Source organism: Nematolebias whitei, chromosome 7, assembly GCF_014905685.2.
Source record: "Nematolebias whitei isolate Nwh7 chromosome 7, NemWhi1, whole genome shotgun sequence".
Lineage (NCBI taxonomy): Eukaryota > Metazoa > Chordata > Actinopteri > Cyprinodontiformes > Rivulidae > Nematolebias > Nematolebias whitei.
In genome coordinates, this window is record NC_056504.1 from 4,165,019 (window position 1) to 4,182,151 (window position 17,133).

The following is a 17,133-nucleotide window of genomic DNA, read 5'->3' on the forward strand; positions in this document are numbered from 1 at the left end:
CAAAAAAAACGAAGTCCAGATGACATGATTCAACCTTTTTTGTTGTTTTTAACTAATAGTTTAGTTTTTCCTGTGACTTATTTGCAGTATGATAAATGGTAGGAGCATAATATACACTCCCAATGTTTTGTTGGTCTTTTTACTTGTTGTAAATAATTACCTTTATTTTGCGGTTTTATTTATTTATTTATTTTAGTATCTTGAGATCTATGACGCCATCAAATACTCGAGTTCTACTCGGGTTTTATTATGTTAATGTCGAGTTTAAAAATTATATACTCGTTCAACCCCTAGCATCAGCTAGGCTCGCCCCTACGAGTGATGCCCTCTGCTGTAAGCCTGTGATTGGCCCCTTAAATTGTCATACATACTAACTTCTTGGAACATTTACTTCTAACAGCCATTTTATAATAAGGGTGTTGTCCTTCTCTGGACATTCTGTCTTAAGTTTCAACACTATTCTGCTCATGGGGGTTTACTACAGTTCAATACATGAGTCACTCTGTTCACTCCAGCCAACATTACAGTTTAGCATTTTAGATTCAACTTAATCACAAGTTTTTTTTTAATCACATATAATCACATATAATTACTCACATAATCACTTTTTAAGTAATGATCATACAACAATCATTATTTGATTTGGAAAACATTTAAACACTTTTTCTCTGTGTGCAGCTTCACTGAGAAAAACTTGCAGCTCAGTGCCTCTGCTCTCATCCCCTGGAATACCTCACACACACACACATAGAGAGAACATCAGGATTTGATCAGTCCTGCTAACATAAGCGCACACACATGCACACACAGAGGCCTGCAGCTTCTTTCTTCATAGAGGAGGCAAGGCTGTAACCTTTTTAGGGCTTAGCACTGATTTCACATTTAGCTAAAGATCACATCTATTGACACCCCCTCTGTGAAATCAGTCCTTGCCCTTGTTAGTCCTTTAGCCAGCCATCTTCTGATGTATCCAGACTCAGGACGTCCTCGTCATCGCTCAGTTCAATCACACTCTCAAGTTGTGACACAGGATCTTCAGTGTCGCTGAGATGAGGACTCACAGCGCTTTCATCGGAGATGTCCCATGCATCCAACACAGACATTTCACTCAAGTCAACGTCCTCCATGCATGTTCTGTCAGGCTGAGTGGCCGACAGTTGAGGGCTCCTCACTCTGGCAGGAGAGCCATTCCTCTTAGGCTCAGGTAGAGACTGATCTGTGTCCTCCTTCACTTCTTGAGCCGAGTTTTCTGGTGTGCCGCTTGACACAAGTGGTACAGGAGGGGTTACTGGTTCAACGATGCACCACCCAGATGATGATGGGGGTTGCTCATTGCCGTTCTCCCATTCCTCTTGTGGGTGCTCCGATGTAGGCCCTTCAGGAACTGTAGTAGGTCCACGAAGGGTCAGTGTCTCTTCTTGAAGACCAGGATGGTCACCGTGTTGGTCCCACCAGGTGGCAAGGTAGCTCTCCAGGGAGTGTAGAATGGGACATTCTAGTGTGAGGGTTGGGGGTGACATGACTACTTCATGGTCAACCTCTAATTGTGGGTTTCGCACACGGGAGACCACCATATTGATGTGGGGGTAGCTTTGGATTGTACCTCCATATGATCCGAGCCAGAAGAGCCAGGCAACTCTTCAGGTGCTGCATCTAGTTGTCTGAGCATTTTTGACAGGTTTGGTGCCAGTGGAATGTGAGTAATGGGGTCACTGCCCAGGGCATGAACGATTGGTCCCTCAGGTGTAGGGACCTGCAGAGGGGTTTTCCCCAAGCTTGCTTCCAGGTAAACATGTACATTAGGAGGCAGGGGTTCCAGCAACGCAGGTGTGACCCTGAACAGTGGTCCATGGACAAGGGCTTGTCCAGTCAACAGGTGTATGGCCACAAACCTGGTAGCATTGTCGGGGTTATCCCATAGTTTTTTTATTACAGGATAATATCGGCTCCGCGGCTGGGTATCTGCCCTGTGCAGGTAGTATGGCGCATTCCGGGCAAAGGTCCAGATGAGTCTACAGGTACATTCCGTCTGCAGGCATGCCTTGGCAGATACTGCTGGTAGGTTCTGTGGCCCGTCCAGGACAAGGATGCCACTCATCACTGCCATGACAACGACGTTGGAACAGTAGTGATGACACCACCATGACGACCCAACAGCCCAGAGATACTTGGCGCCAGACAACTGAAGATGGCAGTAGCAACAGGATACTTCTGGCACCTATAATGACAAGAGGGGATAAAACAAACTATGTCCCAGTTTTGGTTTTTTTCCCCACGGGGTTCCACTACCTTTTAGAGACCCCCAACATCTGCAGGGTGCTTGTAGGAGCGTTCATGTAAATAATGTCACTGTAGTCAATGGAAGGAAGGAAAGTCACAGTTGCAAGGCATTTCCTAGCATTCAGAGTTAGACAGGATCTGTTTCTGAAAAAGAAACCCAGTTTAACTTTCCATTTCCTTACTAAGTTTTCCATGTGGAACTTAAATAGGGATGTGAATCGACCAATATACCCAAATATTTGTAGGAATTGAGAAACTCAATAGGGGCACCATTCGGGTATAAAATTGAAGGAAGAACAGCTGGGACCGACTTCCTTTTTAAAAATAACATCCCTTTGGTTTTGTCAGCATTTAGGACAAGTTTGAGATGGAACAAATCTGACTGGATGATGTCAAAAGCAGATTGCAAATGCTGGAAAACCTTGGCAACTGTTGTTGCTCGACAATAAACAACTGTGTCATCAGTATAGAAATGTAAGGATGTATCAGGGATGCTCTGACATACATTACCTATGTAGATTGTAAAGAGGGTGGGTCCTAAGACTGAGCCTTGTGGTACACCATTGTTGACTGTTAAATAACTGGAGGAAGTACCATTATGTTGAACACATTGCCTCTGGTCTGAGAGATAGTGAACCAACCAGTGGTGTGATCTGAGAAACCACTTTCTGAGAGCTTATGACATAAGATGTCATGGTCCACACCACAGTGTCAAAAGCTTTAGACAGGTCTAAGAAAAGTGCAGCACAATAATCCTTAGCATCCAGTGTTTCATCTATGTCATTAAAATCTTCAGCGAAGCAGTTGTTATGCTGTGTCGTTTCCTAAAACCAGATTGATGGAGAGGTAAGATGTTAAATGAGTCCAAATACTTGAGAGTGCGCGTTGTAACTGCACTGATGACGTGACAAGTGGGAGAGATATAAGAAGGCAGCAGACCAAAGAGTGATTTATAGATGAAGATGAACCAGTGTGAGAGCCTACGTGTTGATAATGATGACCAAATGACCAATGAGTGCAGGAAGCAGTGATTGATACGGTAGTTACAACCTTTTATGAATCTTAGTGCACCATGACAGACAGCGTCCAACATCTGCAAGCAGCTAGCAGGAGCATTCACGTAAATAATGTCACCATAGTCAATAGCCGGTAGGAAAGTAGCAGCTACAAGGCATTTTCTGGCATTCAGAGTTAAGCAAGATCTATTTCTGAAAAAAAAAAGTTTTAATTTCAATTTTTTTAACAAGTTTTCAACATGCGGCTTAAAAAAGAGATGTGTATAAACCAAGATTCCCAAGTATTTGTAAGAATCCACAAATTCAGTAGGAACTCCATGCATAGATAAGAAAGGAGGAAGAACTGCTGGTACCAACTTCCTGTTTGAAAACAAAATCCCTTTGGTTTGATCAGTATTTAGCACTAGTTTGAGATGGAAAAGATCTGACTGGATGATGTCAAATGCAGACTGTAAATGCTGTGAAACCTTGGCAACTGTGTTAGTGTAACAATAAACAAGTGTATTGTCGGCATAGAGATGTTGCATAGGTCTACGAGGTTTCATTAAATTATTTTGAGCGGATCAAAAGTTTTGGTCCAGACAAGGTAAAGTTTATGGACAGATGGAGACTGTACCTTAACATGTCCACCTTCGACGAGCGTATAACAACAAATGTTCAAAAAACTCAGTATGAGGTATGAGCAGGGTCCAAAAATAATTATGGAAAAAACATTTAAGTATTTGAGGGAAAGTATAAGAAGGAGGATGTGCTATTATACAGTAAATAATTAATTTTAATTCTCATCTCTATATAGAGTAAGATTACACAAACTTTTTATTAGTTTTTTTCTTCATTCGACTGCTCCCTTCTTCAGGGGTCGCCACAGCAAACTAACTCACAAGAAGACTTGGCAGTTGTTCTATGTAGGATGCCCAACCTGATCCAACCACAGACCGCCGCGCTACCACAGCTCTCTGTGTGGAGCTGAGAGCTAGGATGCCTGGGGGAGCAGATGGTGGGGGTTAAGGCCCTTGCTCAAGGGCCCAGAGTGTGACAAATTAGGGTGGAGGCTGATGTGGGTGTTTCAACTTTTCCGCCCACATTTTGATGTTGTCTGTCACGGAAGCCGAATTGGCGACCTGATTACAAGCTCGCCTTTGCGTCACCACGCCCCATTAACTTTGTTTTAGAAAATAATAGTATTGCTATACAAAAGATTATTTGCTTGTTTTCAGCCCTTTGTTTGGTGTGTCAGTAGTTTAGAATTGCTTTTGTAGTTTTTATTTCTTCCACTAGGTGCCTTCATTAATCCACCAATATAGATTGGTCCCATGCAGTGTTCAGAGAGTTCTAAATTCAATTCAGTTAATTTATATAACGCCAAGTCATAACAGAAGTCATCTCAGGACATTGAACAGAAACATTCATATATAAAAAATAATAATTTTACATTATTTATCTGAGGAGCAGACTGCTTTGAATTTAACTCCATCGCCAAACTCTCATCTTGAGCAAACATGAAGGCGACAGTGGAAAGAAAAAACTCCCTCATGAGGAAGAAACTTTTAGCAGAACCAGGCTCAGGACAAGAGGCCATCTGCTTCGAGTTTGGTAGGAACAGATACACAATGGCAGGTCAAGAATCACATTTTAAGATAGAAATAGTATGAAATAAAAATATTCAATTTCAACAAATCATTTAAGGACATGAGGTCAATTTGTCCTCTAGTAATCTACGCTTAAGGAAGTATAACAAGCCGACCCTAACTATAAGATTTATCAAAAAGGAAAGTCTTAATCCCAGTCTTCAAACTGGACAATGTGTCAGACTCACGGGCAGAAACTGGAAGTTGGTTCCACAAGAGAGGAGCCTGAGAACTGAAAGATCTTCCTCCCATTCTGTTTTTTGAAAACTCTGGGAGCCACGAGTAAACCTGCAGTCTGAGAGTGAAGTGCTCTGTTAGGAGAATATGGAACAATATGATCTGTAATATAAGATGGAGCTTGAGAGCTTTGTATTAGAAGTAAAATTCTGATTTGACATGGAGCCAATGGAGAGAAGCCAAAACTGGAGAGAGTTGATCTCTCCCAGTAACTCCAGTTAAGACTCTGGCAGCAGCATTTAGGATTAAATGAGGACTTTTAAATAAGTATTTGGACACCCAGATAATAAACCATTGCAATAGTGTTATCGACATTATAGACTTCATTTAATCATAGTCATTAACAGTGTGCGTCTGCAGAGACTATTTGTCCATGAAAACCAAGTACAAACAAAAGATGATCTAACTGAAGGTGACTGTTACTCTAATCCCTTGTTGCTCCTTGGGTTTGTGGTTTACGCAGTACAAAGGAAAGGTCCAAAAATGCAGTTTATGGTAGGTTTATTCCAAGTCAGCCAAACAATTTGATACATAGCATCCCTTTCTGACACACCTGCTGTAGATCCTGCATGACTGCTCCCCTCGTTGCCCCACCTCCGACTGGTCCAAACAAACATACGACCACCCACTTGCCTCTAAACCTCCCTACAGACTATGTATTTATACTCTAATACCCACATCCCAGATAAAAATAAATGTATAAACTAAACAAATTACTAACCAACAAATTTATTTTAAACAATTATGATTGAAAAAGTGCTAATTTAAAAATCAAACCTAAAAATAAGTTATTGGTAATTTATCAACCAATAAACTAATTTCAAAGACAACAAACAATAGACAAATAGCTCCTACAATGTCCACTGGAAATAAGTAACATTATTTATATATGGCAGATGTGGCTGAGCAGTCGTCTTCCGATGCAAGAGTTGGGGGTTTGATTCCACCAGCAGTCACATGCTGACGTGTCTCTGGGCAAGACACTGAACCTCTCATTGCATCCGACGTGTGTCTCATTTGTGCATGCATGTGATAAAGCACCGATTAGTCTTTGTAAAGAGTGCTGCATGAATGGGTAAATGAGTGCACAGATTGTGTTGTAAAGAGCTTTGAGTGTCTTGATAAGATAAAAAGGAACTTTAAACGTAAGTACAGTCCATTTACCATTTATTCGTGCTCTATCCTTGTTTTGTAAAAGCTGAAAACTGTATTTCACCAAGTTTTGTTAAGTGCAATGATTGTTCAAGACTCTTTTCTGAGTATTTCAGAGAAGGTAACTGCTAGTCACTTAGCATTACTTATCCGAGGCCTATAGGCCTGTGTCTATGATACAGTTCATGTCTGTGGCTCATATTTTCCAACTGAAATACTATATATTGTTGTGTGATGTATACTTTATGCTGATTTAATTACTTAGTTATTTTATGTGCATTTATGTTGTACATTTTCATTGATAATTATCAACCAGGTCTTAGTTATGTTTTTTTTTCTTCCCCCATGTAGACATTTAAGTTGCATTGTAATTTGAAGAGTTCTCATAGACTCGTATCTTAGGGGGCTGAGATGGAGAGAGGCAGGGCAGCTGACCCGGGACCTGAAAGTCTCAGGCTGGATCTCCAGTCATTGCACATCTTGTGGTGTCTCTGAGCAGGACACCCCATCCCCAGTTGTTCCCCGGGTGTCCCCAATAGCTGCCCACCACTTCACCTGGGGGTGCATTGGCTAAATGCAGAGAGCCAATTTTGCCATTGTATGGGAACATGCAATGATGACAACACATTATTATTATTTATATCTTGTTTATTCTCATGTAGAAACCACAAACACACACACAAACTCAGAGAACAAGGAGTGATAAGGTTCATGGTCAAGTCTAATTAAAGACAAGTTCAAGCTAAATGCAGGACCTGGACATTCTCTCCTTTTATCTCAACTCACCTGGACATACATAATTGCTGTCCTGACCAACACCCTGAAGTCGCTGCTAATCCACATACAAACCAGTTACAGTCCTCATTACAACTGCCCTGCCAAAAGTCACGTGTCACCTGTACAGGCTGCAGTATTTGGAAGTCATGTGATTCAGGTAATGACGTTAAGGTGAAATGAAGTCGATCAGTCATGAACTCTGCAGGTATCTGCTGCCGAGCCACTGTTTTCCTGCTGACGCCCACTGTGACTGTCTGTTCCTAATGAAGATGCAGTTATGTGATTTGGGGAACAGATGATTTGGCGAGGACTTCATTATTCCCTGTCTCGTGGCCACTTGAGAAGAACACTATGTTCATAATTGCTGTCAGAATCAACTTGCAGTGGCCTGCTATCAGGGAGCTTAAATTGAAACCGTCTCCAGAGCGAGAGAACGAGGGAATACAGAGTGATCAAATCACTTCCATCCTCCTGGCACGTTGTAAACAACTGATGAGCAACAACATTGTTGCAGATAACACAGAGGCTTCAGAAACACTCCAAACTACAGCCTAGGGACAGGAAAGCTACACACCCACACACACACACACACACACACACACACACGCACGCACGCACGCACACACATCTGAGCGACACTGATTCGCATTAAATCCAACAACATTCCACTTGGGTTTTGCGTCAACTTTAGCAGAACTCAGTAAATTAAAATGTTTTTTTGTTTGTTTTATATGAAAAAAAATCATGTTCTGGTCATGCATTTCTTATGTTGGTAGCTCACTCATCGTTTTTATCATTCACAACAAGAATGCAACAATATTTAAACAGATGTTGCTGCTGTTCTTTGGCTGATCCATTCTGTGAGGTCACCACAGTGACAGAACTCGTGTAAAAGATTTGACAATTGATTTATACCAGATGTCCAAGACAAATTTACCCTTGGGGACAATGAGTGAGTCATCCATCCATCCATCCATCCATCCATCCATCCATCCATCTATCTGACTGCAACACTAACCACTGAGTGACCACAGCCCCCAACAATATCAGGACTTTATTCTTAGTAAATGATACCATCCATCATATTGGAAAACGGTGGCTTGTAAGATATTTTGCTAACAGGCAGAGTACAGTTAATGCCAAAGACAAACATGTGCAGTTTAGTGTGCAGTTTTAATTTTGGGGGGTACTCCCCACGGAGGTGTGAAGTTGCACAGACACACTACAGGTGACTGCAATCCAAAGATTTTCTGCTCCAGCAGTAACAAAAATGGCAGAGCAGAGTCTTTTTTGCCTTTTTTTCAGCATGTAGGAGCAAAACAACAAGATCCTTGGTCCAAAGGGATGTTTCTGTACTCATCAGGTTGGGTGTAACTGATCATGCTGACACTGTATGCAGCTGAGACAGACATCTTGCAAAATAAACAATACGTTTTTTGTTTTACCCTCTCTTTTGTGCGCACGTTCACCAAACACAACACAGACCTGGTTTTACAACACATGACAAGCTGGGCCAAAATACAATCATTATAAGATGACAGTAGTTAATCCTGTCATCTGGCAACTCTGGCTGGCATGTAAACTACAGGATGCATGTAAACCTGTTTTTTCCTTCTTTCTGTGTCCCCATGAACATTTAAAAAACACTCAGGTTTGCAGAGGTCATTCTCGTGGAAACAGGACTTTAGATAATTCCAACCAGGGCCAAAGTGAAGTTATATGAGGCCTTGCAGGTAAACATGCACTCTGACAGCTTCACAATAGAAGTCCAGTTGTTTTGGTTTTTTGTGGGTTTTTGTAAGGGGATTCAATAAATAAGCATAATTTTCAGACCACGTGCATGACGTGTGGCATTAAATCACTGATGTGGCTGAACAAAAAGCAGTTCAGAAACTCATCAAACAGCAGCTTTCTCTGCAGCAGCTGTGTATTAATGCACATGTGGGTTTCCAACTGTGTGTCCTTTCATCTTTATGAAGCTGTTGTTCGTGTGAAGGTCAGGGACGAGGGTGTGGTGGATTGTGCTGCAGGACCAATTATTGTTTCTGTACCTGTGGAGGAGAAGGGCTGGGAGGACTGGGATGGGTCAGGATAGAGAGATGAGACAGGGGATACATAATGAAAGGGAAACAGAGAGTGGGGGGAGCCTTAGGTGAGGGAAACTGGAAAGAGATGAGAGAGAAAAGAAGAGAGGGAGGATGGAAACCAATAAAAGAGGTAAATAAAAAAAACAAATACAAGTAGAATTAAAAATCAATAAGAGAAAACACATGATGAAGCAACAACTGGGTGATATACTGTATGTTAAATAAATGTCTATTATTCCTTGCTAGTTTCAGATTGAAATGATCTTCAGAAGAAAGCTGTAGTAGAATAGTTGTCATTGTGGTCAAACCTGGCAACAGCTCGAAACAAAGGAAACTCTTGCATCATGAGTAGGAGTTGTAATGGCTGTCAGATAAAATCACAGCAACTTTTAGCTAATGCATGTAGAATTGGTTCTGCTGTGTTTCCTAAACTTCACTGGTAATAAAGAACATTTGCCAACATGATATACAAACAAACAGAGATGATTACTGATCACTTAACTGGTTGGTGGCGCCGGATTATGAGGGCAGTTGAAAAAGTCAAGTCAAGTCATATTTATTTATAGAGCACAATTTAAAACAGAAGGGAGCACAAGCCAGTGTATCTCTTTTGTCAGTCCCAAACCCGGGTAAATGGTGGTGGATTTGGCCAAGAGAATGGAAATGGCTGTAGTCAACACTAGGGGTTAAACCACTACATAATTTTTAAACTGGACATTAACAGAATAAAACTCGAGTAGAACTCGAGTAGTTGATGACGTCATAGGATCTAAAGATGCAAAAATTAATAAATAAAACAGCAAAAAAAAAACAACAGCATCATTTAGCCTATTATTTATTTAAAAAAGACCAACAAAACATTGGGAAAGTATTTTATGCTTCTACAATTTATCATACTGTAAAATAAGTCACAGGAAAAACTAAAATATTAGTTTTTATTATTAAGCTACAAAAGTGAAAGAAACATGCGGCACGTCAAAAACAAAACTAAAAACAGTGTGTGTGTGTGTGGGGGGGGGGGGGCCCCCCCCCCCCACACACACACACACTGTTTTTAGTTTTATTTGATTTAATCCACCAGTGGATTAAATGAAGTTCACTCGCTGTCAACAGTCTCTGCGTCCTCGATTTCAAGTTTTGGTTTGCAGTCCTGGTTTACGTTTAAGGAAACCAGAGCATCAACATGAGCAGGATGAAGGCTTGCCCATTTTCATGTAATGGTATTCCCAGCAAGAGAGAAAACTCTCTCGCTGGGAGTGCTGGTTGCCGGAACAGCTAAATACCTTCGGCTGAGTTTGGCCAAACGGGGAAATCTGTCCTGGTTGCTGGCCCACCACTGCACGGGTTCGTCATGGTGGGAATCTGTGGTAAATAAAAAACTCAGGACCTCTTCAGCAGCGGTGGAGCAGTGTGCTGATGATCTCCTGTCACTCTCAAAGTGTGGCCCAAAAAGTTGCAGTAAGTTCTGCTCAAGTCTGGATCTTTGGGTGACCGGCTCGCTCTGGTTGGGCATGTCCTCCTCTTCCTCACCTTGGACAGCTACACCTAGAAGGAGTAAAATGAATAACACAAATAATAAAATAACATTTAAAATGTTAATGTAGCATAGCATATATCAAGGTTGAACATTTTACAATAACTTTAAATTTAGCATGTATTTAAATATGTTTAATTAGAATAAATATTGGATAATAATAATAGAATAGATTTAAATTTTGAATCCACTGGATCCACCTGTTGCTCCAGATGGCTCTCCCAGGTTGTGCAGCCGGCTGACTCTGTGCAGCCTCTCTCTGGCTCTGCGACATGCAGTGAAGATGTTTGAAGTGAGGATCTAGCATGCAGGCGCTGACTGGGACAGTCTTGGTCAGATTAGTGGAATGCAGTTTGAAGCGTGGTTCCAGCTGTTGGTGGACTGTGCCTTTAAAAGAGCGTATAACTCCCGTCAGATGCTTCAGCATGCAGAGTCGTGCTGATCATGCTGAAAATCACCGGATAGATGAAGGAGAGCCCAACATGTAACTCTCCACACATTACTTCAGTAGCCTTTGCCAGGGGTTGAAGTACCGGAGTCAGCTGTTCAGTTACCTCCCACTGCGATGCTCTCATAGCAAGTGACTTCTGGACATTTGGCTTGGTGACGTTTTCATCAGCAAGTACAGACTGCACCGCAGTCCTCTGCTCAAACAGCCGCTGAAGCATGACGACGGTGGAGTTCCAACCAACTGGACAATCAATCTGGAGTTTGTTGGCTTTAGCTCCCAGTTGTTCCTGCCGTTTCTTCAGAGCACAAGTTGCAACTGATGAATGTCGAAAGTGGCTGACAACTCTCCGTGCTGCATCTACAGCTTTCACAACATCAGGTAGGGTTAACCCAGCTTCTATTGCCAGCTGCAGAGTGTGCGCAGTGCAACCCAGATCATTTGGAAACTTTTCACATAGTCCATGGCTAGATTCATACTGCTTGCATTATCATGGACTGTGCAAAACACGTTTATTCCCCATTCCTGGATTATGTTAGACAGACGATCAGCGATGTTGGCAGCGGCATGTCTTTCTACCATAGCAGATGTACACAGCACCCGGGCCTTCAGCTCCCATGACTCAGTGATGCAATGAGCGGTTGCTGTAATATATGGATCCACAGTGGAGGATGTCCACAGATCTGTTGTTAGTGACACACGCTGATCTTTCATTTAGTTAGCGATCTTTTCACGGAGGTCGTCATACTGGTGTTTAATAGTGCTCCACAGAGTGTTGTAAGATGGAACATCGTAGCCAGGTTAAAACAACTGTAGCAAATCTCTGAAACCTTCTCCGTGGACAGCAGCTAACGGTCTCATGTCTTTAACAATGAATTTCACCAGCAAATTGTTGATTTGCTGCCGCCGGTGTCCAGATACAGCTGAGCGTTTCATAAACGAAGCAACTGACGGTTGACTGGAGCTTGCGGGTTGTGCTTGAGTTAGCATTAGCAGATGCTTTTTCAAATGATTCTGCATCGAGGTCGTACTGTTGATGTACTCCAGCACAGCTTTGCAGAGTTTGCATACAGTAGTTGAACCGGAAGATTCATCTTTAGTGAAATATTTCCATAATGCACTTCTGCCTTTTTGCCAAGACTGGGCCTGCTCGGCGCCATCTGTCCGCTTGGAGGAATCCATTTTGTAGCTTCTTCTAGCTAGCTCGCGCTCGGTGCGGATCACGTGACACTTGATGCAATGACGTAACTGCGACGTAATGACATCACTACGAATACTCGAAGTGAAATTTTAAAAATCAAGAGATGTCCTAGGAATCGACCTGTCGATTACTCGAGTAGTCTGTTAAAGCCCAAGTCAATACATATTTCCAAAAGAGGGAGGAGCATATGCCCCTTTTGCACTGCCCCTGCTCAGCCTGGCTCAGCTCAGCCTGGCTCAGCTCAGCCCTGCACACCCCTACTCAGCCTGCTCCTAATCAGCCTGGATCAGCTCAGCCTGGATCTGCACCTGCACTTTAGGACCGATTCTGGAGGCGTGTCCAGAATCCAAGTCCTGCTAATGAGAGTTCTGTGATGAGTTACTCAAAGCAGTCTGCTCCTCAGATAAATATTAAATTATTATTTTTAGATATGAATGTTTCTGTTCAGTCCTTGAGACGACTTCTGTTGTGACTTGGTGCTTTATAAATAAACTGAACTGAATTAAATCTGATGAACCAGATTCTACAAAAACATCTATATTTAAATCTGAAAAAGTTGTCTGGTCCTCTGGACATTCAAAAAACAAAACAAACAAACAAAAACAAAAATGTAGAAACGTTTCTTCTTTCATCTGAAAGACTTCTTCAGTCTGAGGAGCTTATTCAGCTCATAGCTGTTTATATAAGACTGAGCTGAATAAGCGCCTCAGACTGAAGAAGTCTTTCGGATGAAAGAAGAAACGTTTCTACATTTTTGTTTTTGTTTGTTTGTTTGTTTTTGAATGTCCAGAGGACCAGACTTAACTTTTTTAGATTTTTCTACCTGGATTATTGAGCATGCATCAGGATATCTATATTTAAAATTATATATTTTTCTTCATCATTTAATGTATTTGCACTCATTGTGGTTTTGTTTCTTGTGTACAGATTATTTTTTCTTGTATACAAATTCTTTTTAGCTTTGAATTAAAGTTTAGGTTTGATTTAAAGTTTAGCTTTGATTTAAAGCTTTAATTTAAAGTGTAATTCTTGTTTTGTGATTTGTTCATCTGTGGGTTAGAATAAAGTTGAACCAAAGGCTGAGTCTCTTCTTTAAACCTGTTGGAGGGAAATATTCCTGAGAGATCCAATAATTTTAGTCTTTTTATGATTTTTCAGTTGAATTAACTTTAATTAACAGATTATTTAATGAAGTCGAAGGGAAAACAGGATTTCATGATAAAGCCGGCACTGTTTATTTATTTTTAATCTTCACTGATTAAAAAAACAACTTTTTTTTTTAATACATAAAATGTTTTTAAAAAAAGTTTCCTCCCTCCATCCCGGTCCTCCCGCCTGCCAGGGCTTGAATCCGGTCTTTGTGAACCTGCGAGGCCGGGGCTCGGGGTCCGGCCTCGCAGGCTTCAACGGCTCTGCAGCTCGTATGATCCTCCGCGGTGACACCACTCGCTCGAATTTTGTCGTCTGTCATCAAACACAAAAAACACCTGGACTTCAGAATTAAACACAGTGTTGACATTATTGTTTTTAAAATCTTAAAAATAGTTCCAGCTGCTGCTCCGCATCCAGAGATATTGCAAATGGCGGCTCAGTGAAAAGTTTCTGAGATCCAGTGACTCCTCCCCCTGACCAATCAGAGTCCTGCATTCACGTTTTGGTCCCGACTCAGCTCGGCTGAGCTCGCTCGGTCCCACCAGAGAAGCAGGGACGAAAAGAGGTCCTGAATCAGCCCCAAATCAGCTAAAAATACTAAAGTGCTGGTGCAAAAGGTTCTTTCTGTGGCGGGCTGCCCAGAATTGGAGCTTATTAGGGGCAGTGCAAAAGGGGCATAGAGTGACCCATAACAGTGGCGGTAGAAGTACACAGGTCGACTACATTCTGTGTAGAAGATGAAACCTGAGGGAGATTGGAGACTAAGGTTGTGGCAGGGATCAGAGATCGGGCCAGACATCATTGGATGGTTGTGTGTAGAATGACTGTTGTTGTGAAGAAGAGAAAAAGAGTAAAATCTGAGAAGAAGACCAAATGGTGGAAGATGAAGAAGGAAGAATGTTGTGAGAAGTTCAGAGAGGAGTTGTTAAAGGCTCTGGGTGGTGTAGGACTCCAGTGTTTTCTACAGGTTCCTGAGTTCTGGGCTGTTCCAGTGAGCAGCAACTCTGGCCCAATTCCTCTGACAAGGTCCAGGTCCAAAACGCTTACTTCACCTTCCTCCTCCTTTTTCAGATACTCCCAGTGCTTCCTGTAAATATTCTAATAATGTAAATAAATTCATTTACCTTTTACTAGGACTTTGAGTCTGTTTTAGCTTCAGTCCCTCTGCTATGGGTTAGCCACCTCCATTGTGATAGGTGGTGAGAAAGAGCTTGAAGATGACTGGACTACTACAGCAACAGTAATTAGAGAGACAGGTAGGAAGGTACTTGGTGTGTCATCTGGACAGAGAATGGATGATCAGGAAACCTGGTGGTGGAACAGTGAGGCAACAAGGAGCAGAGGTCAGAAAGGTGCAGGACATCAAGGACTTGGGGTCCACTGTCCAAGAAAATGGGGAGTTTGGTGAAGAGGTGAAGAAGAAAGTCCAGGCAGGATGGAGTGATGGAGAAAAGTTTCAGGAGTGATTTGTGACAAAATGGTGTCAGCAAAGATCAAAGGAAAAGTTTACAAGACAGTGGTGAGACCAGCTATGTTGTATGGTCTGGAGACAGAGACATGGACAAAAAGACAGGAGACAGAACTGGAAGTGGCAGAAATGAAGATGTTGAAGTTCTTCTTAGGAGAGACAAGGATGGAGAAGATCAGGAATGAGATCATCAGACGTACAGCACAGGTTGAACAACTGGGAGATAAAGTTAGAGAGGACACACTGAGATGGTTTGGACATGTCCAGAGGAGGGACAGTGCTTTGGACATGTCCAGAGGAGGGACAGTGGTTTGGACATGTCCAGAGGAGGGACAGTGGTTTGGACATGTCCAGAGGAGGGAAAGTGGTTTGGACATGTCCAGAGGAGGGACAGTGGTTTGGACATGTCCAGAGGAGGGATAGTGGGTATATTGGTAGAAGGATGTTAGAAATGCAGCTGCCAGGAAAAAGACAAAGAGGAGACATAAGGATGCAGTTAGAGAGGACATGGGGTGAGGACAGAGTGAGATGGAGGAGGAGGACTCACTGTGGAGACGATGGAAAAGGCAAAATCTGAAAGAGGAAGAAACATTGGAGAAAAAATGGAATTATTCAACATATTAATTTTTCCTGCACATTGTCACTGTTGGTGTGTGTTTAAAATAGAGTGATAACAGAATGAATCATATCTTGAGCAGACAGCACTGTCATGTCACTCAAACTTCCCTCCAATCTTTGTTCTGATTGGCTGAAGCCCTATCTGTGCAGAAGGTGCAGAGGGATTACACGCACGCATGCGCGCACGCACACACACACACAATCAAATGCAAATGCTCTCTCACTCGCAGCAGGCGTTAGGAGCAGCTAGGTGGATTATTGATCGGTGCTGTCACCCATGTCCCTGTCCAGTCTGAGAGCGATTAGTCCTGACAGAAAGGACAGGGGACATGATGGCGCATCACTGGGAGGCTGCCAGGCACCGTCTGAAGGGACTGAGGGACTTCTTCAAATGATTTTCTGCCTCAACGTCTTGTTGAGTCAAACTGATGAGCACGTCATTTACTTCCTCTCTCCTCGGTCCTCGGCTGCAGAAAGTTACACATGTGGACGTTTAAATTTACAATCGTGTCACAATTCATAGTAATACTGAGGAACAGCAGTAAAAGATTTTTAATGTGTTTAAGTCAAACCTTGATATATCAGTGTATAAGTGTTTTATAAATAAAGTGGAACGATATATATCCAGTTAATTAAAAGCGACAAAATGTAAGAACATTGTAGGTTTTGTCATTTAAATTAATTTTAAGAATCTGATTTGGCTCTCGTGCAGAAACTCGAGCACTTGTTTGGTGCTCTTCTGTCAGTTCAGTTCAGCTTTGTGATCATTGTGGTTGGTGGAATTTGCTAAATGTAAAAAAGGGTAAACGCTTTATTTAGTTTTACATTTTTTTATGTATGTTCAGAGTAAAAAGTTGATATTGTATTAAAATTTTTGAAAAACAAAAAACATGTTTTTCTTTTATTTCTAAAACATCAGATAGATGAGTTTATAAATGATATTTTACTGAGGAACTCCTTAATTACGAGTTTATTTGTTTCTAGACCCCCACCTCCTCCAAGTTCCTGCTCATCTATTAAACATGAGCGGGCTCCATATTTGAGAGAAGGGAGGGAAACGAAGAGATGATAAATGAGTGATGGAGCAGCAGCTGGGGGGTGCAGGGGTCCAGAACATGGGCTCTGAGTTTGTACAATGACAGGGGGGAGCCATGATGCATTAAAGATATTAGGGAAAGATAAACTCAATAAATTAGATGCAGACACCTTAAACATAGTTCCTATAATAAATAAAGTGGTTTGGTAATATTAGTAATGAAGCAAGAAGATTGTGTTGAATCTTCACGTTGTTACAATCTCCCATCCTGAGAAGATCAGCAGCATGGGGGGAAACATCTGTTTAGTGGCAAGAAACCTTCAACAGAACCAGAACCAGGAAGGGCAGCAGTCTGCCATGACTGGTCCAGGTGTAGTTTCTGTGGTCTAGGTGTAGTTTCTGTGGTCCAGGTGTAGTTTCTGTGGTCTAGGTGTAGTTCCTGTGGTCCAGGTGTAGATTCTATGGTCCAGGTGTAGATTCTATGGTCCAGGTGTAGTTT

The 17,133-nt window shown here is 42.0% G+C and overlaps 2 protein-coding genes across 2 annotated transcripts in view; both read left to right on the forward strand.

The window, feature by feature from the left end:
* epha8 (eph receptor A8) overlaps positions 1-17,133 on the forward strand; it is a 312,202-nt gene that overhangs the window by 218,745 nt on the left and 76,324 nt on the right. The window contains exon 6 of the mRNA XM_037679040.1: positions 2,327-2,330. Within this exon, the coding sequence (XP_037534968.1) occupies positions 2,327-2,330 (4 nt within the window). The remainder of the gene's footprint in view (positions 1-2,326; positions 2,331-17,133) is intronic.
* Positions 1-17,133, forward strand: part of c7h1orf50 (chromosome 7 C1orf50 homolog) — a 388,096-nt gene that overhangs the window by 86,687 nt on the left and 284,276 nt on the right. The gene's annotated exons all lie outside the window — the stretch shown is intronic.